General features: G+C 36.5%; 1 protein-coding gene across 8 annotated transcripts in view; it reads right to left on the bottom strand.

Annotated features, from left to right (window-relative positions):
* ANKS1B (ankyrin repeat and sterile alpha motif domain containing 1B) overlaps positions 1–27,796 on the bottom strand; it is a 448,571-nt gene that overhangs the window by 249,077 nt on the left and 171,698 nt on the right. For all 8 annotated transcript variants that reach the window (XM_063322734.1, XM_063322727.1, XM_063322733.1 and 5 more), the window contains one exon: positions 23,804–23,984. In XM_063322734.1, the coding sequence (XP_063178804.1) occupies positions 23,804–23,984 (181 nt within the window). The remainder of the gene's footprint in view (positions 1–23,803; positions 23,985–27,796) is intronic.

The following is a 27,796-nucleotide window of genomic DNA, read 5'->3' as shown; positions in this document are numbered from 1 at the left end:
AGCTTTCAAATATTGAAAACTAAATAAATCCATAAATCTGATTTTGTTTGGTATTTACATTTAAGTATAGACCTTTTCTCAGTGTGGTCTGCAAGTGATTAGTCAGTGTTTTCCCCTGCAGTAAGTGTATTAATATTTCTCATTAGCAATGAGGAGCATAAACCAGATTTGTTCAGTCTGTATGTAGAAGGGACTAATGATATGATAAAAACCTAAGAGCACTAATTTTACTGTCAATTCTACATCCTGGCAATTACCTCTTAAATAGGCTGGACTTTTCTTACATTAATTAGGGTGTTTCAAAAAACTTAAGTTGGGAAACCTTTTTTTTTTTCCCAAGAAAAAGCAATGTATTTTGACATTTTTTCTATAAAAAGACTAGATTTATACCTAATTATGTATATGAGTAACTTCATTCATTTAAGCTGACCGGTTAATTTCAGCCTAAGTGTGCATAATCAAACCCACCCATATATGGAACTGTTACGTGGATTGGTGTCTCTCTAAAGACTGTCTTCTCCTGACACTAAAATAGCCACATGCTTGGAATTTCATTTTAGCTTTATGTATTTTAGAAGACACATCATCGACACCCCCATCCCCATAAAGAAGAGTTTATTCAAGCAAAAAGCAAAATAATTTTTGATTTTGCAAAAGCAAAAAGGTTGTTTTCAAGTAGTATCAAGTAATAAATTGCCTTTGTACACAGTTCTTTGGTAGCAGAGACATGTTGAACAGAGACATGGCTTTTTCGTACTCCCACCCAGCCTGGCTATGTAAGAAAAACTTGTAGAGAGCCCCTGTCACAGTGTTTTAATGTTCTGGGGACTGCAGAATGCTCTCTGTTACACTATGGACCATCGGGGTTCATAGCTGATGGGAGATGAGGAAAGGAAAAATGGAACCCTCAAAGCCATCATCTCTCCTTCCAGGTCCCAGAACTGTGCACTCAAACAAGTGAGCTAAAAGCATTAGAGTTCATTATCCGCGTGTGCAGGAAAGTTATGCTCCATTAATTCATGCTAAATTCACATTTTATTTTCTTCACCACTAAAAGGAATGAAAGTTTCCAATTTTCCTTTCACTGTATATAGGTATCTTCTTAAAACACTTTCTTATTGCCTCAATTTTTACTGAAAATGAAGTAAATAAGATCTGCTATTACAGCCCTGTGGAAAATATTCATAAACAAATAAAAAAATAAAATTGCATGACAAGAATTGCTTCAAAAATGAATGTGAGCTATCAAGTATGTACAGCCAGGAAAGGCAATGTTAGTGTAAGAATTTCAACTTTTCTCATTATATAAACTCAAAAAACCTAAATCTTTTTAATGTATCATTTATCTGTTTTTCATTTTATAGCATCTGAAGAGTATTTAATCTAATGAATACATTTAAGAACAAGTTAAGAATGTTATTTCTGATCTTCCATATATTTCAACATACCCTACCATTGAAATTTCACTGTAGATTAAACAGAGGCAGGAGATTTACTTCAAACAATTCGATATTTTCAATTTGCAGCAAAAAAAAATCAGACCAATATATTCTGTTGATGTATTGGTCTTACCATCCACTTTCAGTTTAATCCAAAAGGAGGAGCAGTTAAATGCCTCTTTATCTAACAACAGCTGAAATATGAAAACCACCGACAGGACTCCTGAAAAATATCCTGCCCGGGAACACTGCTTCATAGAGCTACACATCTTTTGGGCAAGACTCCATTTGTATGCAGAGAAAATGAAACGGTAAGAAGAGTTTGTGACTGTCTGCACATCTCTACGTTACGCGTATTCTATGTGCGTCTCCCACCAAGTCACACCACTTCTTGGTGCTTCAGTTTTCTCCCTGATAACTTCCCCTAAGAGAACAGAGCTAACGAAGCTCCACGTCCTGAGATATGCACCCTTGGTTCTCTGACCTCATCCAGTGCAACAGCTCCAGCTCCATATTTCCAAGGAGACCCCTCAACATGAAACACTACAGGTTTTGTCTAGTCCAGGGGAGTTTATTCACTTTATGCTTTGTGAAGCGTGATGGGCAATGCTCTTCCTACATGGGCACTTGAGATTGGGAGCTCTGCACAGCACTGACTGCATTCAGGCTCGGAAACAGAGGAAGAAAGCAGCAGCCACATACCAGTCCTGGTATTTTACTGGTTGCTTAGGCAACCCAGCTCCACTGCGATGAAACAAAACACGGAAAAAGTAATCTCACTGAATGGGAATCCACTTAATTCAGAATCAGCAACTAGTTTATGAAGTAGTACATTTTTACATAAGATCAGAAAAACTCTCTGGTTTTGATGCGTATTTTACACCAACAGAATTGGAAAAGAACTGATATCAACAATTTATATTATTTCCAAAATGCATCGAATCATTAAGGAACTTGAATTTTAAATTCATTGTTCAGAAAAAAATACTCATTGATATTTCACAACATCTTCATAATAAGCAAAGCATTAGAATATTTTGGATTAATTTCTGTAATATATATGCAATATCTATGCAAGCCATTCTCTTATTAATTTCATAGGAAGTTTTATGTCAGTAAAATATAATGGATAAGCTGTCCTTGAGCTAAATTACTCAGCTGATGCCCCGAACAGCAAAGCACAGGTTTATAAAATGTCTGCAATCTAATCACTAGTACTATTGTACCAAATCAAGGTAGTCATAGCACAGTTCTGGTACAACCTTTCACTTTGCTGATGTGGTTCTGGTGATGTCTCACCAAAAAAAATATTCCAGTAATCTATTCTTGCATTATTTAAATAGGCATTAGTAATGGAATAAAGAATATTAATGGTACTGTTAATATTACCTCCCCCGTAGTATTTTAAAAGTAGTATTTATAATAAAGCTAGTTGTAATTTTAGCAACCATTCTATAGCAGTATCTTAAAGAGTGTAGTCTTCCTAGATACTCTGAATTTCATTTGAACAAATTAATATAATTTGATACAGAAGGAAATCTAGTCAGCGTATGTTAAGCCAGAAGAACAATATAAGCAATTGAAAAGTCAACACGGGTTCTCAGCCAAGAGCTCAGTATTTAGCATATTCAACAGAATCAGAAAAAGAGCAGATGCATGGTGTTTTAGAAAGGGAGGGACTCCATCTAAAGACCAGAAGATCAGTGATAAAGATGTTAGGAAAACAGTGATTAATTCCCAGCACTATGTCTTAGAATAAGTCATTTTCAAAACATCAAACACAGAAAAATAATCTAAATCACAGCAACGAGGCAAACATTTAAGTGGATACTGAAGCTGCTAACAGCTCTTCTTTACATAGCTTAGTTTAAATGTAAAAGTCTAAGAATCGGCATTTAACCTAGTTTCTCAACTACATGCTAAAAATACATACTTGATCTTTTATGTATGATTTCCACCAATAAGAAATCTGAAAAGAAATATGTCATCTACTATAGTGGCTAAATTTCATATTTTATGCTTAATGTCTCTTTAAAGATAAAACAATTACTAGTTTACTGGTGTGACACAGGTTAGCTTAAAGTCAGACATATTCCTCTGCTGTTGGATACCTGCCTTTCTTGCTCTCCATATTTGATATAAATGCCCAAGAAGTCTGGATCCGTATTTCAGCTTTTAAGGGAAATAGAAATTAATACTTCTGTATTATAGTTTTTATTTTAAAATATGGTTGCTGTGAGAACCTCATCTTTGGCTGCTTTACAAAATGAATTGGATTAATCTCTCAATTTTTCAGGTTTTCCGGAAGTATTTTACTGTCAGCTTTAAAAAGCAAAACAGAACAATCTTCTTTAAACAATGCCTTCATTTATCAGTATCACAAACTGAAAGGCTCATATTGCTGTTTTCACAATCCTGTACTATCTGTACACAGAAACGTATGCAATAATTCTCCTTGCAAAATGCACATAATAAATTTATAATTAGAAGCACAGTCATTCATACAACTGCTTTGATCCAAATATCACCAAACGCGTTTCAGCTACCACAGCAGCTACCTCTAAAGAAACACAATGGAAACTATTCAGCAGACTATGAGCAGCATCACATATTTTCCTGGCACAGAAATTAAACAATATACTTCCCTTGCTTAGCATTTTAGATAGACAAACTATAGTGACCTACATGGGTCAAACTGTGATCGGCTTCTGAATGATGCATGAGCAAGGAGAGAATTAGGCTCAGTCACAGCTGAAGTCCTTTTGGTCTTGTTTGTTTTTCCTAAAACGTGGAGGTTCTGTGTTGGAAATCCTGGGGAAACAGGGCATGTCTATGCAGGAGCATGTACAAGTACTCACTTAACTAAGAAAAATCTTTCTCTGTATTGAGTTTATAGATATTTTAATTATGGAGGTACTTGATTTTGTTTTTTCAAGGTACATTTGGCAAAGAATCTGCTATTTATTATACGAATTATTTCTGATTATTACGCCGCTAATACCAAATCCGTATGTTTCTGTTCATTAATCAAGTAAGCATTACTTGCACTGGCTCAGTTTGCATAAAGCACATACCAAATGTTAGATAACAAAATGTTATGGAAAATTTGGGAAAAAAACCAACGTCCAGTGGTAACCCTCAACTGAGTACTTTAGACAGCAAAACAATTTAAACGGGTAAGACTATTGCAATGTTAAGGAATTTAAAGAAAGGTTTATACTAGATTGTTATCCTAAACAGACTCAAATATTTTAAACACGTTTGACTTTTTAAACATCCTTTGACTAAAAATATTTTTTAGAAACTAATACTTACAACAGGAGACTATAAGAAATCTTGCTTACACTGAAGGAAGTGTCTCTGTAACTAAATTAACACTGACAGTTGTTTCATAAGGGCATGATGTTTCACTGATATTTCCCTGAAGAAAGCTCAGTTTCATGATAATATAGCAGAAATAGGTCAAAACTTGAAAGATGAGGATATTATACTGCAAGTTTTTAATGCAGGCAGAGATCAAATTTCCACCTGCAATTTTTGTGTTCATTTAATCTTCCCTGTAATAAATTACAGTACAATTGGCAGTGATTAGAGTACATTGCAATTTTCTTTTTAAAGATGCAAAAGAAGCTTCATGAACACAGCAACATTTTGAGTATCAATTTAAATTCCTTGGAGTGAATTTTTACCATCTGGGAAGTGCTTCACACTTAACTTATTTTCAGTAACTCTTTGCAAAATATCAGGGCAGCAGAGTTTTCACCAAATCTTTCTTTATCACAATTCTATAATTCCAATATGCTATCTAATTATAAAAAAATATGCAGAATCACACTTGAACCGTAACTGGGACAACTTTTGCGTCTGTTTTGCTTATTCAGGCTTTGAGCTTCAAACAGCTTTAGTAAATACCTCATTGGGAAGGTAAATTCCTATAGTCAACCACATTTTTCAAAAGAGCCTTCACATTTACTGTGCCTATCTGGGTCCAGACAGAGGTTCAAAGTCACCAAAAGACAATCCCATAAGAGAATATTCTATATACTTTCATTTCCCAAACATTACGCCACATACAACTAAATGATGTAAACACCTTTCAAATTTCGGATAAGCATCTTCTAGTCTATACTACTTTCTCACACACGGTATTCTAAAGCATTTATTAGTACATCCAGTTTACTTTCTGCAGAAATCTGGATGCTCAGAAAAGAATGTCAGATTAATTTCCACAGGTTTAATGTATTTATTCTCAACTGTACTTCAGATTTGATATCATCAACCAAATTCACTAATGTTTTATGCAGACAAAAGCTCCAATGGTGGGTCATTACAAGCAAATGTGTCCTCCCAAACTCAAACCAGGAACGGATTGTGGGATTTGTACTAAATCTGGGAAGGTTGTGAACAAAAGGGTGGCAAAGTGAATAGCTTCAAAGATCCACTTTAGCCACTGATGAAAACCTTTTGCACAACTCTAGAACTGTTTCCAGCATGATCCAGAGATCCCATCCTTAGTGATAACATGTCCTGCCTTAACTTTATATGAAACCTCCTTATAATCTGTACTAACATAGGAAGATGTAATTGACCCTCAGCGCCTCTGCAATAAAGATGGTGTCATAACACTTCGTTGCAATGATCCCATAATACTTCAGAATTTAAAGCTATGCAGAAAAGTGTTAAGAAATTGTCCTGAAAACCAGATAGTAGTAATGTGACTACGGCTGCGATGGTCTGAACTAAATGTCTCTTTCAAATACAACATAATTTTACATGTTCTATTTATATACTGCTCTGAATCTACCCAGGGCCAGACTGCGTACTGCTCCTGATCACTGTGTATGTGTGAAAGCCTGCCACAAGACCTTACACCAGCTAGCAAGGCAGCTGTTCAAGAACAGCAGACAGCAACTCCCCCTGAACTCTTTTCATGCTAGGGACCGAAGCATAGATAAACCAATCCTCCTTTCTTTTGGCATGTTATATGTTACACAGCAGAGAATACCAGGCAAGGAGGTAACAAGATCAAATTATTTTGCATGAATTTGCACTATTAAGAAAGGGCCAAAAATACTGGAAATAGAACAAATTTTTAAACACCCTCATGCTTTTCTAATAACCACCTATCCAGCAGGATTCAAGTGAACTTCTTCATTGGCATAACAAGTAACGGGCAACAGACCCTCCTCTTTCTCCTGTTTCCCGGAGCAGATTGTACTCAAATGAGACAGACCATCTTTGATGCGCCTCCGTCAGAAGAGCTTGTGACTGTCTGCTGCATTTTAGCCCATAACATTTCGTGAATACTAAGTGCTAAACTTAAAATTAGGAGTTTCATATTATTCTATTTTTAAAAATGATATTTTTCCTGAGCAGAGATTGACTCCACATCTGAGGAAGCCACAGAGAATGAGTTATTTCATCTATGGGCAGAAATAATTTTGCTTCTGGCATATACTTCAAAGCAATTTTTAGAACCTGAAACAGAAATAAGTGATGTACTGTGCTAAAATGCCCCAAATTGATCTCTAGCCTTAGAAAAACAGGAAGCATGCAGATTAAAATGTTTTTTAGAGCACAGAATAATCCCAAGTCTTGTCAGTTAAGTGTGCCAGTCCAATTCAGATCTGTTGTAAATCACTGTTCAGACCTACCATGCACATGTTCTACTTCAGAATTATAGATTTAGTTCAGAATGATATCCCACTGGTTTTGAACTAACGTATTTGCCTCCAGTGCTTTTAGCAAGAAAAAGCTCTCCCACACTAGTAATTTTTAACGTGTTGGAGTCTGATTCTATCTGAAATCTGCTAAACTCAGTATGAATATTTCCACTAATACCAATAAGCTTTGGATCAGGCCCCTAGAGAATTTTAACTGGTAATCAGCATTTTAAACACATTTTCTTACTGAATTGCATACATTGTCAGTATCAAGTATTCTATGACATCTTCTGAAGACAGTCATAACCATAGATATTTTACCAAATCTTTTATTTTGCAAAATATATTTGCACATTTGGGTCTATACAGTGATTTCAAAGAATAATATAGACTATATAACTACAGCATGTAATTAAAATTCCTTTATAAAAAGGCTAATTTATTTTTCAGAATATGAATTAGTGAGTGGTAGCATGTAAAATGATTTACTATATCGAATAAAAAACATTAGCAATTTATTTTACCTGTCTTGTAAGATAATGTAACTGCATTAAGTTTATTTTACAGAAAAGGATAATTTAGGAATTTTTCCCATATTTTTCTGCCCGTTTTGGTGGAAAATGTTAATTCATTTAACACAAGATTCGTGAGATATAGTTGTTGGTTGCCACAACACTTTGCTTTATTAAGTCCAGAAAAGAATTTATGGATGAAACTAGAGAATGTATGAACCTACAAGACAACGAACGAGGTATTCATTGGTGATGTGGACAACAGAGATGTAAATCTCTGATCAGCCCAGGTACTTGAAAGAAGGATTTTATAGCATAGATAAGTATCCTAACCACTAAGCTGTTGACTATTTGTTTTCTTTTTCTCTTCTCTCCTGTTTTAGACCTATCTATCTCATTTCTCTTCTCTGTCTCACACAGTTTTGACAGGTGACAGCATAAAAAATACTTCTAAATTTCTCATCAGATTTAGTATAATCATATCTTCAACATTTAGTTAAAAAAAACCACTGGACCTACTGCCATATCTTTATTTCAAACTTAGCTCTCAAGTTTCTAGGGAATAAATGAGGGGTATAATGAATGCTAAGAAATGCATTTCTATTAGATGAAAAAATGTTTGCTCAGAAACATAATTTTTATTTTTTTTCCCTGTGCCATCAGTGCTGTTATCTTTGGGTTATCAGATTTAGGACTAAAGCGACTAATAGCTGTGAAACATAGTTAACATCCTTTTATTATTTTGTGTATTTTTTTTCATAATACTACTTAATGACAGTACTCAGTAATCAATTCTTTAAGCTTAATTTGCTTACAGATAGGATGCTAATCGTAAAAGATCTGTTGTCTGTGGTGTTGAAGCAGAACTTAATTATACACAAACGGGTGGGTGGGTTTTTCTTTGGTTGAAATTACCGTAGCTCAGTATGAGTATATGATATGGTGTTTAGTAGCATGAGTGGTCTTATTGGTTGTGACGCAAAAGAAGAGCATGGAAGGAAAATGCATATCCAATAACCAAGCTGGATTTCTAAGTCCTAAGAAGAGGGCATATAGCTCCCATAAAAAGAAATAAAACTGTCCTACGGAAAACACCATACAATATCTAATTATAAGGAGAAGTTAAAAAATTATTCAAGACACAACAATCTGAGATTATTTAAATCCCAAAAGGTAAAGAAAGGAAACAACTCTATGCTACTTCCTAAAGTAATTTTGCTGATTATTTATGTAGCTGATATAAGTATTTAAGGCAACCCAATATCATCTATGGAGTAATAAGAGGTAGACTAGTCTAGACCAAAATACATGACATTATTAAACTCAGAGAGTGTCATTTAAAAATCTAAACCCCTAAAATATGCATTAAGAGATTCCAGGTAAGCACCATCATGAGACATTTTTGCTTTGATATAACTAGATGCACTACATTTTGTCATAGTGGTGTGCTTTCACTGCTGGAGAAAAAATATTTCCCCATGGCTACTGTTGCTATAGGTGATGTTTCAATTGCTGCTATACTGTGGAAGAATGCTCTTGAGAGAAAGAATATATCAGTTCAGAATTTTCTGAAATCCTGAAATAATCATAAATCTGATTATTTCCTGAAATAATCATAATCATAAATGTGATTATGACACTTGATTGGAACTTGAAAAGGTCTGTTTTCTTCAAAAATTTTCAGAAATTTCTTCAAAATTTTTCTTCAAAATTAAGTGAGGCACTTAGTACTTTGGTGCTGCTCACCTTGTCTTTAACTGAGATTAGTGATATTTCCATTTCCCCATCCTTTTTTGAAGTATACCTACCTGACAGGGGTCAACATGTCACTTGAGCACCAACGCTTTTGTAGTAACTGGCCATGAGTGTACTCTTAGCACTCCTACATGGACGCTAAGGAGCATTACTCAAGCTCTATTTCACTGTGAAGTAGATTGATTCAACATTTTCTGTGGAGTAAAAGTATGAAGATACAGCAGATGAAGTGAGGACCAGCTACTTGTTAAACCACCAACATGTAGGTACCTGCCTAAATCCTCTGAGCACTTCTAAGTCCAAGCAGAACTTCCCCTGACAACATGGAGACCCACCATGTAGGCAGATACAAGCTGTCAGTTCCACTGACTTGGAATGACATCATCGGGGGCTTTTTGCCTATAGGAATTATTAGAGTATGGCAAGCTCTGTAGGGGAGTACACCCCTCAGAAAGGGAAAGAAAAGATGAACAGACCATATACCATTTTACAATATGAAAAAAAATTGGGATTAAAATTTATTATTCTGTGGTCATGCTACAAAGCCAGCTACTAAGCTACAAGAAAGCTTGGGGTAGTATAGACCAGGCAGTCCGTGTTGCTCAAGAGAAATAACGTGTGCTTTTACCTTTGTGAAAAATGCCCAGTAATAGAGGGAAAAACAGTCTTCTCTGTTCCTTGATCCTGTATTTTTAGCAGTATTTTTTATTTTGTTATCCAATTTCTTTCTTCTTCAGTGTCACCTTTCTCTTACTTATGAAGATGGCATAGGATGCCTTCCACAGAAGAGAAAAGAGGGCAATCATGAGAATCATCTCACTTTTTCAGAGAGATGCGAGTGAGCTAGCAAGCAGGTAGAGTTATCCTAACTGCTTGAATAAACAGCAAGTGATCCAAATAATTGAATATTTATGTTTTTAACAATTGGCTTTCCTGGAGTTTATCTCAGAAAAGCAAAACAATGAGCTTGATTTTAAAAACCTGTACCTCATAGTCTGGCTTTCTGATATTTGACATGGTAAAAGGGACAAATAGAGCTTTTTCTATACCTGAAACATTCAGAATCTCTCCTTTCTCATTGTTTTCATTCTTCTGATTCTCTCATGGTTAACAGGAGCTGATTTACACTGCAGGTGCATCTGCACGAGTGTCTTAGTTTGAATGGGAAATCCCCTGACAGTTCCCATTTATTGTGTTTTGGTTCAATCTGGAGCAATCTCAGAGTGCACGAACTGTATTCCTTCTGGCTAAAATTAAATGGGAAGAGGGGCACTTCAATGTGAGCACTACACCTTTGTTTATTTTTTTTGTAGAAAATACACATGATGTATTCTTCCACATTAAACATTCTAAGACAACATTTTAAGATCCAGCAAGTATATGATATACGGGACTCATTTGAAGGATACCTGGTTTTTACTTTTGCCTTAGTAATAACAATATTAAACTGCCTCTTAGTGGCCCGTTGCCTAGGTAAATGTAGATTTTTCATCATTTAAACCCATTTATCAGAAACAAAAATCCCCAACAAGAACCCGACTGACCTGCTATGGGAAACACCAAAACTAGTAACAAAAAAGTGAATTAACTTTTTTATCATTTTCATTGAATTATTTCTACTGAAATATTGAATTCTTATAGTATTGCTTTATAGTATTCTATGGAATCCAGTGAACATTAAAACTGAATAAACCTACACCTACCTTTCTCCTGCTTACAGCTCATGTAAGCTAAGTGTAACAGCAACAAGACAGCTCTCAACCATGAATATATATATATACACGATAGCTTGATAAATTAAAAACTGCTAGGGGAGCACTGTATTTAAAGAAAAACTTAAATTTAAATTTAAAAACGCAAGCATACTGGGCTCCAGAGAATTCAACTCAGTTGAATTTAAACTAAACTAGATTTTAATTAAAGTGGTACTAAAAATGCTATGATGAAATTATTTTTTGTACGTGTTCTGGTTTTCACATATTTTGCATGGAGAGTCTTCTTTCTTGACAAATAAGCATCTTGCAAACAATTGTGCAAGGACATACTTCTCTACAGCCACTTAAAGCCTGACTGATACCAGAAGCATGGATCTGATTATCAAAGCTACAAGCTATCCAATACATTAAAAAAAGAGACTGCAGATAGCATTACAAATTATTGATCATCAGAAGTGTGACACAAACTCCTTGGTGAGAGTATATAGAAGTCTACGTTTGATTTTTTTGATGACATGAGATGTGTGTTGCCTCTACTGTTGCCAACGGGTCCTGGGGAGGGAGGGTTATAGAGAATCCTGCCATTTCTATGAGATATGTCTGGAGACAGTAATTCCTTAATATATTCTTTAAAAAAAAAAATCCTCAGGAGATGAGTAATATTATTCCATGTGAGCTGTACAAGATCAACCCAGAGTTCTTTTTTAACAGGGTACTTCAGCATGACTTAAATATTAAGATATAACATACATAAATAATGCTGCTAGAGTATGTCTTCAATACTTTCATTCTTGTAAATACACAAACAGTAAATAGCCACTAATGAGCTCTACAAAACATCAACAAAAAGGGGAATAAGACTTTTCTTTCAAACGATTTAACAAAGAGCTTCTCTTGATATAAGAAAAATATCCATAACTAGAAAAAAAAAGCCATGATCCAAAAAAACCCAATTCTGTGTCTCAGGAGTTAGGATTCCTAGTTCTATGAACAGTGCTGCTGAAATGCACAAAATTGGCATCAGCCAATTGGTGTCACAATCTGCCGGGTGCAAGTCACACAAATGGAAATGCCAAAACATAAACAATGGACCCAGTTTTAAGCCTTCTGAATTTTTAAATGATTGGAGACAAAAGGTGCAATCCCCTCATGGGGTTTAGGTATTTAGTTAGGCGGGGAACTCCTTGCAATATATCTTGTGGGTACAAAAATTATACATGGTTCAGTGGAGAATGGATAGATCCATAGAACATAAATCTACTAAGGTTACATAATACACAGGAAACATCCAGGAGGACCTTGGGCTTGGGAAGACCTTGGGCTGCAAATATTCGAAGGCTGTAATGACATTCTTAGGTGTCAGTATGGATTTCTTTTGCAATGATGCATTTCCCAAAGGCATTCACATTTGGCCATTGTCAAATATGATACAGGGTAGATAAAACTTTACTCTTACTCAGGCCAACCTTTCCAATGCTTTTCATTTTATGTCCTTCTGTTAAACTTGTGAGAATTTATTCATTTGGGTCTCTGCTCTTTCTGACATATTTTCAGAGTACAGCTTTGTATCTTCCCCAGACGTGGCTATCTGACCCTATCTTCTTCACCTGAATAACTTCAAACTCTCAGTGAACGCTCTGCATAACTCTGAGACGATAAAGTGTCTCTCACTATGTAAGAATTAGAAATGGAAAAAAATCCTTTCAATTTATACAACTTTACAATTAGAGCGACATTACAACTAGAAATACAAAATGAACCAAGTCCAAAATTGTGTATAACATATAGTGTTTATACAGATTTTCAAAGAAACCTCTGGAAGGTTTCAATTTATATTATCTGTTATATCTTGAACTTGTACAATTATGTATTTCTACTAAAGTGTAGAAATGCTCCTGAGAGCAAGGAATATTTTTAATTTTTTTCAAACTTGCCAGTATCTTTTTGAATTCTTATCTAATTATAAAGAATCAAACTAGCTACTGTATAGAAGCTATTCAATAACATGGGAAAAAACAGACGTAACTATTTCATCTTGGTTTATAGTAAGATCTACTCAGTCATTCTGAAACCATTCATGAAAGTGTCTTAGATTTATTGACTAATTCCTACTAAAAAAAAAGTTTTCGAGGCTAGAATCAAAATTCTGGAACTCATGGTGTCATCTCCATTTTAAACCAAATGATAGCAGCTATTCTAGAATGAGGGAGATCTGTGTGCAATTTTCTGCTTTCACTAAATGGCATCAAATTTTCATTTTCCACAGGAATACTACCACCTGCAACGTACTCTGATATTTGTCTCCTTTACATTGTTCAATTAGAGCTGGTTATAAAATACCTAGTTAATCAGCTAATGAGTAAGACTGACTCTACCCTAATTGTTGGATATTCACTAAAGGTATAGTAGGCTTGTTTTCCCATGCATATAGATTTTTTATTTTTTTTTACAGTGTGGGAAAAAATAAAAAGAGAGATTTATTACAGCACACGAGAGTAGCATTACAATTGGATACCAAGGATCAACAAATAGAAAAAGATGTGGTTGAGTTAGATGCACAGAGAGAAAGAAAGAGAAAAAAAATAAAAAAAGTCTTTTATTTCAGAATGGTATTAGAAGAGAAGAAAACATAAAATTCTTTTTTAGTGGTTGGTATGTAATATAGAGAGTTGTGTGTTTTTTTTAAATAGGAGGTCACTGAGTGTGCTTGGAGGACTAAAAGTTATTTTAGAAAACCAGGCACGTATTTGCCATTTCCTTCAGTTCCAATCATCTCACATAGGGCTCAGAAATACAGCTGATGAGCAGAAAGCTTGCTAAAAGATATAAACATTCTGGTAAGGAGAAGAAGCAGAAAAGTGATTAAATATGAATAAGAGGATGTGATAACAAGAAAATAAAAATAGATTGAACTGTAAGATACAATATTCTAAATAATGCTGTAATCAGTTTAAATGCATTCACACAGTGAAAGCAAACTGTATCACAAACAATACTGTGGAGAACTGAAGACTAAAACATCCTAGTGCTCTTTTCTCATAGCCCTCATCTCGCAATGGCAATTCTTCCAATTGGTGAAGTTTTCATGAGCATCCCTCCAGAGCTTGGTCAATCTTATTTACAAAATGTCCAAAGGAAAGATAAGGGAACAATACAAGGCATGCTGACAGCCTAAAGACTAAAATGACTGTCTCTGCAAATGGTCCCACTACAAGTTCAGGAGTTATTTTGCTTCCAGCTTAGTAAAAATACCCAAAACAGCAAAGTAAAGAGTTGACTAAGATGACAATCAGATAAATATGAGTATTGTCTATAGTTACTGGGCTTCTAGAAATGGCTGAGAATTGTAAATGAAACATACAGAAAATATTTTTTCTTTTGACCTTACATGTCAGGATAATTATTACAACTGCAAAGATCATCATATATATATATATATATAATTAAAAATGTAAAATACATTGCTTCTAACAATTGTTCCTCCAAGGAAGCTCTTAAAAATTCTTTACAGGATTACTGTTGTAATATCTGATGTTCCTTCAGGAAAACATTTTATGATGTGATGAACCAGTGTTACGTGTCTGTTCTGTCATCTCAGAAAGAAGAGGATGTTGCAACTAAATAAAGTGTAATAGATTTTAACAGCGCAAATAGACATGTATACAAACACGCATACATTACATTATGTTTATGTTAGGGACAAAAAAGGAGTCGAAGAAATAGCTAATACCTGAGGCCAATTGTGGTGTAACATGTAGTGTTCCTAAGGATCCTGAGGGAAATCTTCCCCAATTTTAGGACAGTCTCTAAGCAATTCTAATCTCCAGCATCATCACAGCATTGCTATATTTCCTACCTTCCTGCCTGCCAGACTGAGGCCTACCAATTTAGGTTTTCAAAATTAGTAAGTGTATTTTACATATTACATGGGATTTTTTTCCCCTTTTATTGTCAACAATTGTTAATTGGCTTTATTCATAGCAAGCCAATAATGTGGGGGAAAAGAGCAAATCCTCTGACGAACAGCCATTTGAATGAAAGATAGGCACGCACATTGCTCAACACATGCCTATCCACATGTGGTCAGATGGTTCAGAATTTAATTTGAAAAGAGATTAGCTGTTCATGTCATTTCTTGTTCTATTAACACATCCAATGCTATATCTGACAACAGGGCTTAGAGACCCATCTGCAGTTTTATTCCTTCAATATGCCTGCTTCAAATTGTTTTATTTTCATATTAGTTTACTAGTGACTCAGGAATCAGAACATCCACACACATAGTGACATGTGAGACAGCATGTTTGGAGAGCAGGTTCACACTAAGTGGGTTTAGCCCAGGTAATTCATTTCAGCCTGAGAAAAGACTGAAAGATAACGCTGTATAGGCATTACTGAAGAGCTAGGTAACATTGTCATGAAGTTTAAGTTGCAAAAATACAACTATCTTCAACAAGATTATTTTTGATTTCAGGTGGCATGGTATTTAGGGGTTTACTGTATCTAACATTTCATGGAAGCATTAGTACAGAAGATCAGTCTCTCACACAGAAAAAAATTTTTTTTTTTTTTTTAATGGGACTGTAGGAGTTAGTTTCATCTACAGCTTTCCAGGCATCGCCTCACTGGATCTTTCTGCTATCAGATTTTTGGACATTATACAGAGCATGTTGACATATTGTTAACAGTGAGATATAATTACAATGAGCTTCATGAAGCATGTTGTTTTGAAACTGGAAGGTGTAAAGACAATAATAGTTGACAAATAGAAGTTTATAATATTAATTAATTCTGCACTACAGTCTGTTCCTGTGGGACAGACTGTATCTTTGCCTTGGACAACCGTGCAAAGGCTGGAATTAGAAGCAGCAAAAAGAAGGGCAACATAAGGAGACCTTAACATGCTACATCTGCTGGACAACTTAATTAGAGCAGAAAATAAATTGTTTGAGACAGTATCAAGTATGATCCCCAGCAGCAGATCCTGGAATAGCTCCACTACATCTTACTAATTGCACTCAGTTGAACTTGCCTATAAAACAAATAATCTTTACATACAAAAAGGCTCAAATTGACATGGTCTGAAGAATACCTTGGCAGATTTTATTGTATTGTCATCAAGAAGATGATGAAGTTAAAAACCAGAGAAAAGAGGGCTTGAATTTGACCTTCTCACACATTCTATCTGGAAGAGCGTTCTCAATCAATGATAGATCGGTACAGGCTCATAATAACACTTTTTTGAGACGTTCCCCTCACAGGAGGTGCAGGTGTCCATATGCAAGAGATCGGAATGCTTTATTTACCAGCATTTGCTGATTATGCTTATTTCGCTACATTCCAATATTTTCCCCTTCCTCTGTCGCTGGAAAACCATGTGTTCTTTTGGTAATTAGTAAGGTATTGTTAACAGACAAAGACAGTGTACTGTGAACTTACATATAGCACACCTAAAAATACGCTCTAGCAATAAAAGGTTTGGGTTTTTTTCTTTGCATTTCTTTCATTTTGTTATTTCACTTCTAGTAATTCCAAAACTTTTTATAATTGAAGAAACAAGGCTTGAAGAGTCTAGATAGACATTACAGTTCGATCTTTTCATATCAGATCTTAATAAATGAGCTATTTGAATAAGAAAGTAATGTTGACAAATATGTGACCTACTTCAATAGCAGCTTTGCTAATGTCACATAAAGGAACATTCCTGCAGCAGAATAAGTTTTGACTGTATCTAGGAATGCAGCATAGCCAGGAATTTTAGATCAGACCTCTGAACCAAGTTTCTAATACATTCTAACACCCACAGTAATATGCAGAATATTTTGATTCTCTCAAAAGAGAAAGATAAAACTGCAAGCTTATTTTTAAGCGTAGGGCTGCTTTTGCTTCAGAAAAATCAGGCTTATGAGACAAAGCAATCTGATCAGCTGTTTACTTTAAAAAAGACCTGAAGGCACTTCTAGAAGAAACCTAATGTGTGACTCAAATATTACTTTTTCATTGTAGAAGACAAAAAATTATAGTCCACATATTAAAGACTGAATTCTTGAATTGTAAATTCTGGGTTGTTCTAAGGAACAATGTAGCCTTCTTAGATGAATGAAATAATGTTACTCATAGTCAGAAAACAAGACATGTAAAAAGAGTAAGAGTTACATTAGGGTCCCACAGTAGAGACAGACTTTGTAACTAAGAAATAAAGTCAGTAAATACCTTTAGGTACCACAACGAGATAAGAGAAAAACTGTATGCTCTTTTACAATGAATGGTATACAGAATTTATTGAAAATTTGAAGATTTTCATGGACTGAAAATAAAGATCGCGATGAGATTACCTACAGACAACCACTGACATTTTTGCTGCATACATGCATCTGAGTACAGATCTATTTTTGGATCTGAAACAGAACAAGAATGTCTGCAGAAATGTCTTTTTAATTTCACAGCCCAATTATACTCAGTACAAGAAGACATAATGAAGTTAATATGGGTTAGAGAAAGATCCATTATTCTGACTGATCAAGCAGAAATGAAAAATAAAATAATCCAGAGTGACAATTTCAGCTGCAAGTGTTGATTGCGCCAAGCTGATGTTACCAAGATGGCCACGATTTTGCTGCCTTCTATCTTTAAGATTTACAGTTTCAAAAGAATTTCAGGGATGTATATAACAAGGCATAGAGCTAAATTAGAGAGGCATCTCCCTGAAAGCCTAGACTGCCCTCTTCTGGAGTGAATGATCTTGCACATCCAGCGGTCTGTCATGGCCAAAGTTATATGAAGAACATCTCACAAAGGAAACCCTCACCTGATTATCAGGTCTTTTATTTTTCATTTTTGTTGTCATACATGACCTACTAAACATGTATTCAGATGATCAAGAAAATGACTAGCCTCTTGCCATGACATACAATAATGACTTCCTTATGCAATGGAACGGATCCACTTTTAGTATGGAAAGTTTAGAGGTAGTAGCTGACATTATTTGGATCCACTCACCTCCAGCTTGAGGTGGAATGCAATGCTATAAAAGCAAGATCATTCACTCTCAATTTGAGAACGCTTCTATGAAGTCAATGTTCTTGCTGCAAATAAAGCTGCGAAAATAGGCCACACCAAAGATGCGTTCACAGGCTGCCCTACGTATACTGGAGTGAGAGAAGAGTTTCCATCAACTTGTTGCAGGTTCTTCCACCAGTTAAAGTTCAAAACAAAAATACAGAATCTTTATCCTTACATTTTAGTTGCAGGCAACTTGATACTAAGATATCTTCTGCCATCCATTCAGGCAACATACATGATCTTGTTTATACACAAGGACATCTGATCCCAAAGCTAAAGGCACATACTTACCATCGTATGTGGACTATTCTCCAGCTAATTAATCAGAAAATGTTGTCATATGCTGTCAGTCAGATAATACAGTGCTGTGGTAGAGTTCAGTGGTTTTCTACTTGATAGAAATACACTTCTTGAAAATCGGGATCCCTGTTTCAAATCAGGGGATGTAGGGAATTAGCAAACACCAAGAGTAAAACTGCTATCCCCAAATACAAAAACGAATTTTCTCTAATCCACCAAAAGTTACAAGTGATTGATTCTTCTTTGGTAACGGACTACTAAGTAGAGGTTAAATGTTGAAGATTTTAGAATTAGAATAATTATTTTGTTGTATTTGTCTCCTGCTCTGATCTGAATGATAATGAATCATTGCAAGCATCCTGAAGAAAACATAAAAAGCACTGAAATTGAGTAGGGAAATACTAATGCCTTATTTAGATGGCAGTCCCTAATTTAGAACTCCTGTAAAAAGCATTTTGATTGTTTCAAAGAAGGCAACAGAAAACTACTAGCTGCAGTTGCTATGAAAATGGGTTCCTTCTGTATATTGTTTCTTTCTGGTCAGGCAGAAGACCCTTGAAACTTGATAAGCCTGAAAAAATAATTTGTTGCTTTTTGCTGATGAGGCTTTTTAAAAAACTATGAGAGACATAAATGTCCAAGAATATAATATAGAAGGAAACACTCAAATGCACATAAATCCTCAGTTATTATGGAACTAAACATTCTTTTAAGGTGCAGATCTTCCATGAATTTTCAGAACAAGTTGGCAATTCAGAGGATTATAATCAAGACATATGATGATTGTAATTGTTGTCACTGTAGATGTAAAAAAGGAACAAGGACCCTTTCAGTGAAACAATAGCTAGCTAAAGAAGAAAAAAAGCTGTAGGAGAACACTGCTTCTGCTACTCCTTGCTGACAATTATTATTCAAGATTCAGCTTTTAATAACCTAGGTAAGAGACAAGCCTCAGACATTTTTTCAAGAGAGACACTTTGATCTGTTCTTTCTGGATTTTGGTATTCTCTTTACATGTTAGTACTCCTTGTCACTTGTATAATTACAGTGCATGCAGCGGAGAGGAAACAGTCTAGGAGGTTCCTGGAGTATGTGGAAGGTAACTTCCTGACACAGCTGGTGATTGAACCAACTGGGGAAGGCGCACCGCTGGAGCTATTGTTTGTGAACAGGGAAGGTTGTGGATGATGTAATGGTTGGAGGCTGTCTTGGGAACAGCGATCACAAAATGACAGAGTTTTCGATTCTTGGAGAAGTTAAGGAGAGAAGTCAGCAGAACTGCTACCTTGAACTTCCGGAGGGCAGACTTTGGCCTGTTTAGGAGCCTGGCTGACAGAGTCCCTTGGGAGGCAGTCCTAAAGGGCAAAGGAGTCCAGGAAGGCTGGACATTCTTCAAGATGAAAATCTTAAATGCTCAGGAGCAGGTCGTCCACATATCCTAAAAGACAAGACGGCGGGAAAGAAGACTGACCTGGCTGAACAGAGAGCTCTGGCTGGAACTCAGGATAAAAAAGAGAGTTTATGACCTTTGGAACAAGGGGCAGGCAACTCGGGAGACGTACAAGGAGGTTGTGAGGTTAGGCAGGGAGAAAACTGGAAGGGCCAAAGCCCAACTAGAATTTAATCTGGTTACTGCCATAGAAGATGACAAAAAATAGTTTTACAAATACATTAGCAACAAAAGGAGGGCTAAGGACAATCTCCATCCTTTAGTGGATGCAGGGGGCAATACAGTAACAAAGGATAAGGAAAAGGCTGAGGTACTTTGCCTCAGTCTTTAATAGTAAGACCAGTTGTTCTCCAGGTTCCCAGCCCCTGAGCTGGACAACAGGGAGCAGAATGAACCCCTCATAATCCAAGAAGAAATGGTTAGCAACCTGCTACACCACTTAGACACACACAAGTTTATGGGGCCAGATGGGATCCACCCAAGGGCACTGAGGGAGCTGGCAGGAGTGCTCTCCAAGCCCCTTTCCATGATTTATCAGTAGTCCTGACTAACCGGGAAGGTCCCAGTTGACAGGAGGCTAGCAAATGTGACACCCGTCTACACGAAGGGCCACAAGGAGGGTCTGCAGAACTACAGGCCTGTCAATCTGACCTTGGTGCCAGGGAAGGTTATGAAGCAGATCATCCTGAGTGCCATCACTTAGCACATACAGGACAACCAGGTGATCAGGCCCAGTCAGCACGGGTTTATGAAAGGCAGGTCCTGCTTGACTAACCTGATCTCTTTCTATGACAAGGTGACCTGCTTAGTGGACAAGGGAAAGGCTGCGGATGTTGTCTACCTAAACTTTAGTAAAGCCTTTGACACCTTTTCCCACAGCATTCTCCTGGAGAAACTGGCTGCTCATGGCTTGGATGGGTGTACACTTCGCTGAGTGAAAAACTGTCTGGATGGCTGGCACAAAGAGTTGTGGTGAATGGAGTTAAATCCAGTTGGTGACCGGTCACAAGTGCTGTTCCCCAGGGCTCAGTATTTGGGCCAGTTCCGTTTAATATTCTTATCAACGATCTGGATGAGGGGATCGAGTGCACCCTCAGTAAGTTTGCAGATGTCAACAAGTTGGGGGAGGAGTGTTGATCTGCTTGAGGGTAGGAAGGCTCTACAAAGGGATCTGGAGAGGCTGGATCGACGGGAAATGGTATGAGGTTCAACCTCATACAGGTGCCGGGTCCTGCATTTGGGTCACAACAACCCCATGCAGCACTACAGGCTTGGGGAAGAGTGGCTGGAATGCTGCCCAGCAGAAAGGGATCTGGGGGTATTGGTCAACAGGTGGCTGAATACGAGCCAGCAGTGTGCCCAGGTGGCCAAGAAGGCCAACAGCATTCTGGCTTGTATCAGGAATAGTGCAGCCAGCAGGACTAGGGAAGTGATCATCCCCCTGTACTTGGCACTGGTGAGACTGCACCTTGACTACTGTGTTCAGTTTTGGGCCCCTCAGGACAAAAAAAGACTTTGAGGTGCTGGAGTGAATCCAAAGAAGAGCAACAAAACTGGTGAGGGGTCAGGAGAACAAGTCTTATGAGGATCAGCTGAGGGAACTGAGGTTGTTTAGTTTGGAGAAAAGGAGACTGAGAGAAGACCTTATTGCTTTCTACGACTACCTGAAAGGAGGTTGTAGTGAGGTCGGTGTGGGTCTCTTCTCCCATGTAACAAGTGATAGGACAAGAGGAAATGGCCTCAAGTTGCACCAGGAGAGGTTTAGATGGGATATTAGGAAAAAATTCTTTACTGAAAGGGTTGGTAAGCATTGGAACAGGCTGCCCAGGGAAGTGGTTGAGTCACCATCCCTGGAGGTCTTTAAAAGACATGTAGATGTGGTACTTAGGGACATGGTTTAGTGGTGGACTTGGCAATGCTAGGCTAACAGTTGGACTTGATGATCTTAAAGGTCTTTTCCAACCTAAATGATTCTCTGATCTATCATTAAATAGTCAAAGTGGTTTAGTCATTCAGGCTAAGATTGTCTGTCTAATCTGTGATCCTATATATTACTTAATTCTAAGATAGAAACCAGCTGAGAAGGGGTGAGGGAATTGCACTTTTACTATAATTATTTCATTTACTGATGGTAAATGAATGGTTTACTTATGGTAAACTGTACTCTTGAAAAACTTGCAGTACATGCCCAGAACTTCAGAACCAGTCATTTTGCCTTTGTTATTTTTGCTTAGCTTTCTAGTCAGAGACAAGACAAAAATTCATCTTCCGTTCAATCCATAAATCAAATAATCCACAAATTAGAAATGTACAGTTCTAATAAGCATGAGACTATAGTTCCAATTTCAGACCTAATGAAATGCAGTGATTAAAAGTTACGAGTGCAGTCTATTGTAAAGTTAACCAAAGAAGATAAAAGTAAAGCGAATAGAGATATTATGAAGAACTTAACCAGAACTGTGCAACAGCAACAATTTGGAGAAGTTCATTATCTAACTCCAATGAACATTCTTTCTGTTTTCTTATTTTTGCTTTTAAATGTTAAGACATATTTAGCATCATTCAATTACCCAGAATGAAATTGCAATCACTGAAGAGGATTTACAGTAGAAAAAAAATAACAACAAAAAACCACCCCCAAAACCTAAAGAATCAAATGACCCCAGGCCTAGGAGTAAAAGATACCATTCAAATTCATTATGTCCAGTTAGGCTTGAAAGATTTACTATATCCATGAATATAAGCAAATTCTTTCAGTTTCAAAGATAATGACACAGTCAGTCCAAGAAAACCGATATGAATAATTTCTGATCCTTTTAACTCTTTCTTCAACATAACAGATAGAATTTCTCACACAACTTATTTCACAACAGGTCTTTAACAATGTAGTTTTCCTTTGATCTAACTATGAAATGAATTATTTTTTTAAAATCATTTAAAAGCAACAGTTTTCAGAATTTTCAAACCCTACCAACCAGAATTCTACAGGATTTATCTCATTTGAAGATCAACGCTACAAAAGCCAGTTGATAAGTTTGAACTGAATTTCAACATTTGTATTATTTTTCATTTTATAGTAATCTACTTCTATTAGATCTTAAATACAGTAGTCCTTTAAAAAATAACTCCATCTGCAGATGACACAGACTAGCTATCAAAGACATTTGTTTCGATACATCAGCTTTCCCAAATACTGTACTCTTCTGCTACAAGTTTAGCTTAAATAAAGCAACTCACATATGAAATTTGAAGGGACAGAAGTAGCTAAATGCATAGTTCAGTGAGACTTTCTTGCTCATGAAGTTTTCATCCGTGAAGACAAAAACATTTTAATCCTTTTTAAAGCATTTCCATTATGTAAACCTCTATATGCAGATAAAACTTTCCCAGTTACAATCACACTATCACTCTACTGAATTCCTATCATTAGAGCAAATATATTAAAGTTTTGCTTTAATGAATCCCATTACTACTGCAGAAACAATATCAGGTTACTTAGAAATCTTCCCTTCCTCATATTTACTGATGGTTACACAATCATTTCTAATTACGTTTTTCCAGCTTAAGATTCATATTAGATTACGCTGACCACACAGTGATGAAAGTAGATATGTACCTGAATCATCATCATTTCAAAAACTACAATACCTAAATTCTAGGCTTTTCTGTAAAACAAAGCTCACCTTTTCAAAAGATAATATTCAGAAAAAAGTATATTTTAATGATATTGGTCACGATATATGAGAACCCATTTTTAAGCAGCAGAAAAAAAATACAGGAATAATTTTGTGTGTTTATGATAAATGTGTTTCACTACCAAAGACAACAGCAATTCCAGCTTAAATGCACAGACCTACAGTTTTATAAAGCTTTGTTGATAGGCAAAGTAAGCTTTTTTTTTCTATACCTGGAAGTTCTCTCTCTTCAACACTGTATTCCAGAGATCCAAGGGAATAATTAGCTGGACTGATTGCAGGAGTAGAAATAAAACTTGTACAGCCAATGGATGAGTTGATTTCAAAATAATTGTGGCTGTGATTCATTCGATGAAATTCCAGAGAAGACACTATTGATGTGCGCTGCTTGGGCTACAAGAAAAATAGAAGTTTGGAGTGAAAAATACAGACTTTTTGCATAGTTTTCATTACTTGACATTTAATAAATTTACCTAGGGTTTCTCTCTTTTTACTGTTTTTATTTAGCTCAAAAGTTATACTAATAAAAATAATTTCATATGACAAGCTGTGGTGATGTAGAGATAATTTCCTTCCAAAATTTGGATTAATCTTTATTAGAAAAGATGCATGTCTTCATTCTAATCAATTTAATTCAAAATAAAATAGGGTTTTACAGCCTTGCATATAATAATTGCAATCATCTTTTGATAACTAATGGAGCTCTTCACCAGCTGCATTGATGGGTACATCTTGCAAAACAATTAGACTGCTGATGCCTGTATAATGGAATTTACAAAATAATACCAAGCACTCATCACTCGAAAGCAACCCTCTGCTGTTTATTCAATTTATTAAGGGCTGCCTTAAATATTCAAAGACGGAAATGTCTAAAAGCTTAGGGGGGAAGCGTCAGCTTAAAAAACCTACGTGAAAATCAAACTTTCTTCACGAGTTTTCATGGACTAGTGAAAAACTCGATACACATTGGTATCAAACATTTGCTTTTGAAGTGAACCTCTGTATTGACCCCACTTAATGGCTGTTATTTGGATCGCAGAGCAAGTTCGGAGCATGAGAAAGTCATTCCTTTTGGGTGGATCTACACCATAAGGTACATTAAAGGACTGTGCAAAATGTGCTCCAATTCCTTACGGCCCTTTGACCACAGGACCACACTAAAGCTAGCCTTAATTAAAACCCATGAAATCTATATGGCATTATCATCAGGTCAGCAACAATTTTTCCACTACACAGATGTATTCCCATTACACTGCGCTACTTATTAATATAGACATAAACTTAGTGCTCAATGTCATGGACTATAAGCCATGGACCACTCACGGTTTGCAATGTCATGCTAAATAGGCTGTTGCCGCACTCATCCAGCTCCATACTCAAAATATCCCAGCCCCATGATGCTCCTAGCTGCTTCAAGAACAATGACCTGAAACATTAAATGCCTCCTCCAAAACAGAGGAGGCCCTGCATCCAGGTGTCTGTTTATTTATATATATGTGTGTATATATATATATGTATATTTATATTTACATACAGACACCTGTGTTATATTTATAGCTGTCTGTATATTTATTTCACAACAGTGAAAAACATCTCAGGAACTGCTGTCTTGGATAACTAGAGCTGGGAAACGTAAATAGAGAAAGAGAGTAAAGGGTGCTTTAATTCTTCTTGTTTTGGCATGTCAGGCTTAAGAGGTCAGATATTTGTAAAGGTCAAGAATTTGCTACTTATTAGTGTCAAGACCAAATTATTACCCTGGGAGCAATAAAGTCTTCCTCAGACCATGAAGATATTTACCCTCACTTAGAACTACCTGTTAAAATGCAATCTATCCCAGTGGAGTAATTTTCAATTTCGTTTGTGGTCTATTTCATTTTTAGGTTGTGAGCCCTGCAATGTTTCTGTTACAAATAGAGAATTAGACTGTTTTCAGTAAAAATTCACTTTCTACCGGAATTTCAGACAATAGGCTTAGGTTTGCATAATGCTGATTGTTTGTTAAAGTTGTGTTGAGCACCGTGGGAATTGACTGTGTCCTGTTAAAACTGAGAAAAATAGCAAAGGGTAAATTTGAGCATTCATCTGGAACTCATGTACAGTCTATTGGGGTGATTTACTTTCTTTAATAATTAAAAACAGCCTTTGCTTTGAAAGGCTGACTCCTAGGGCTAGTAATTTCACAGGAGAGTTCAATGAACAGGGACAGACTCCAACATCAAACAGTCTGGTTAAAAGTCATTGTTTGGGACCTGAGCCAAAATAACTCTCTGATCAGACGAAAAAAGATTCATGTGTACTAATTAAACATAAAATGCACACTTTTGCTAGACAACAAATTAATCAATGACCTAATTATTTCTAAAACTGAAAAAGATCTGCGGTCACTTAGAAACATGTTCCTGGCCTTTTCCCAAGCAACGGTGTCTTTGTGGTTTTGCAGGAATTCAACTTCTGAGTTGAAACGATGACGCTTCCAGTAACATGATGTGCAGGAACTCTGATTATTCAAAAACTGAGACCGTTCCCACCTAAAAAGGCAGCTGGAATGGACTAGCTCAGTATTCCTAAGCAGCTTCAAAAAACCGCTCTGTCTTTGCCCAGTCAGGTCTCCAGCCACCGCTTCAACTGTGTACCCTGTTCTTGGAATCAGAATAGCAGCATTCTGACGCATCATACGGCCTTTTACTAACTTATGGATGACAAGCTGTTTCACAACCCCTTAGCGTAGTATTAAAAGGCAAAAATTTCACAAAAAACATCTGCAAAGTCTTGGGGGGGGTGGGGGGTGGGAAACAAACAAACAAAACCCCCAAAACTATTTTAAAGCATTTTTAAAGATCAGTTTAGCTTGCAAATTCTCACAGATTTGGAAAAATGTGTCCATCAATAAAGAGCTATTATTTGCTCTGGAGACATGAGTTAATTATATAAAATAAGTCTAGAGTGATTTTCAAAAGTGATTATGGAAGCTAGAAACATGTTTTGTGTTTGTTCATGATAACATGTAACCATCTGCTGACCTGGGTGATACAAAATACCACCTGTATTATTTTGGGCTTCGACATTATTAAGTCAGACAAACGTATCTCAGTTTAATATGTCTTCCCACTCTAAGGATTCTATACAGAACCTCACACAGCCTCTAGTGCTCTACAGCATAACATTTCTGCTATATTGTTTGGAGTAAACAAGGTCCATCTGTCAACATGTGCCAATAATTTCTCTACATAATTACATAGGAAGCTAGCATCTGAGCTTTTGTAGCTAACTAGAGGAGCCTTTTGCACCTTTTCTGGGTCCTTTAAAATGTTATGTGGTTAAAGTATGGTAATTGTTCATTAATATATGCTAAGAGACATGCAGTAAACCAGTTTGTGTTTATTGCATCCCTCTGAGTCTCTCTAAACTACAGTGTGCACAAAAACTGCAGAAAAAATATGTTTTTTTCTACAGTTAGGATTAAATTCAGTTCCAGATTTAGGTAACTAAATTTATAGCATAGCTACTTACATCTCCACTGGGTATCTAAGCTCCCAGTACAGCCGACTGAGATCTAGTCAATAAAATCAATAGAGTCCAGAGAACAATTCACCTCACCCAGTCACTTTGGTATTAGTTCACTTGCCTTAATACAGGTATCCACCATCACTGGAGATTCCCAGGGGCATCTCACCTGGCCTCCAGCTGCCATCCAGAAGAGTGCAGGTGTCCCCTGCGTATGCCCTATATCATACCTGAAAGCCTCCATGTGCATGTCAGACACCTTTATGGCACCTCAAGTGACATTAGATGCCTGCTTTTAGAAAACTGATTTGAATCCTGCATCTCTACTGATCATGATGGGAGATTTGCTACCCAAATCAGACAGAGATTCTTACATACCCTGTTTGCAAGGGCATGTAGTGATAGGACAAGGGGCAATGGTTTTAAACTAGAGCAGGGTAGGTTTAGATTAGACATTAGGAAGAAGTTCTTTACAATGAGGGTGGTGAGACACTGGCACAGGTTGCCCAGAGAGGTGGTGGAGGCCCCATCCCTGGAGACATTCAAGGCCAGGCTTGATGAGGCTCTGAGCAATCTGATCCTTAGTTAAAGATGTCCCTGCTTACTGCAGGGGGTTGGACGAGATGACCTTTAAGTGTCCCTTCCAACCGAACACATTCTACGATTCTATGATCCTATGATATACAGAGATGAAAGTA

This window comes from Chroicocephalus ridibundus, chromosome 1 (genome assembly GCF_963924245.1).
Source record: "Chroicocephalus ridibundus chromosome 1, bChrRid1.1, whole genome shotgun sequence".
Taxonomy (NCBI): domain Eukaryota; kingdom Metazoa; phylum Chordata; class Aves; order Charadriiformes; family Laridae; genus Chroicocephalus; species Chroicocephalus ridibundus.
This window is presented reverse-complemented; position numbering and strand designations above follow the sequence as displayed.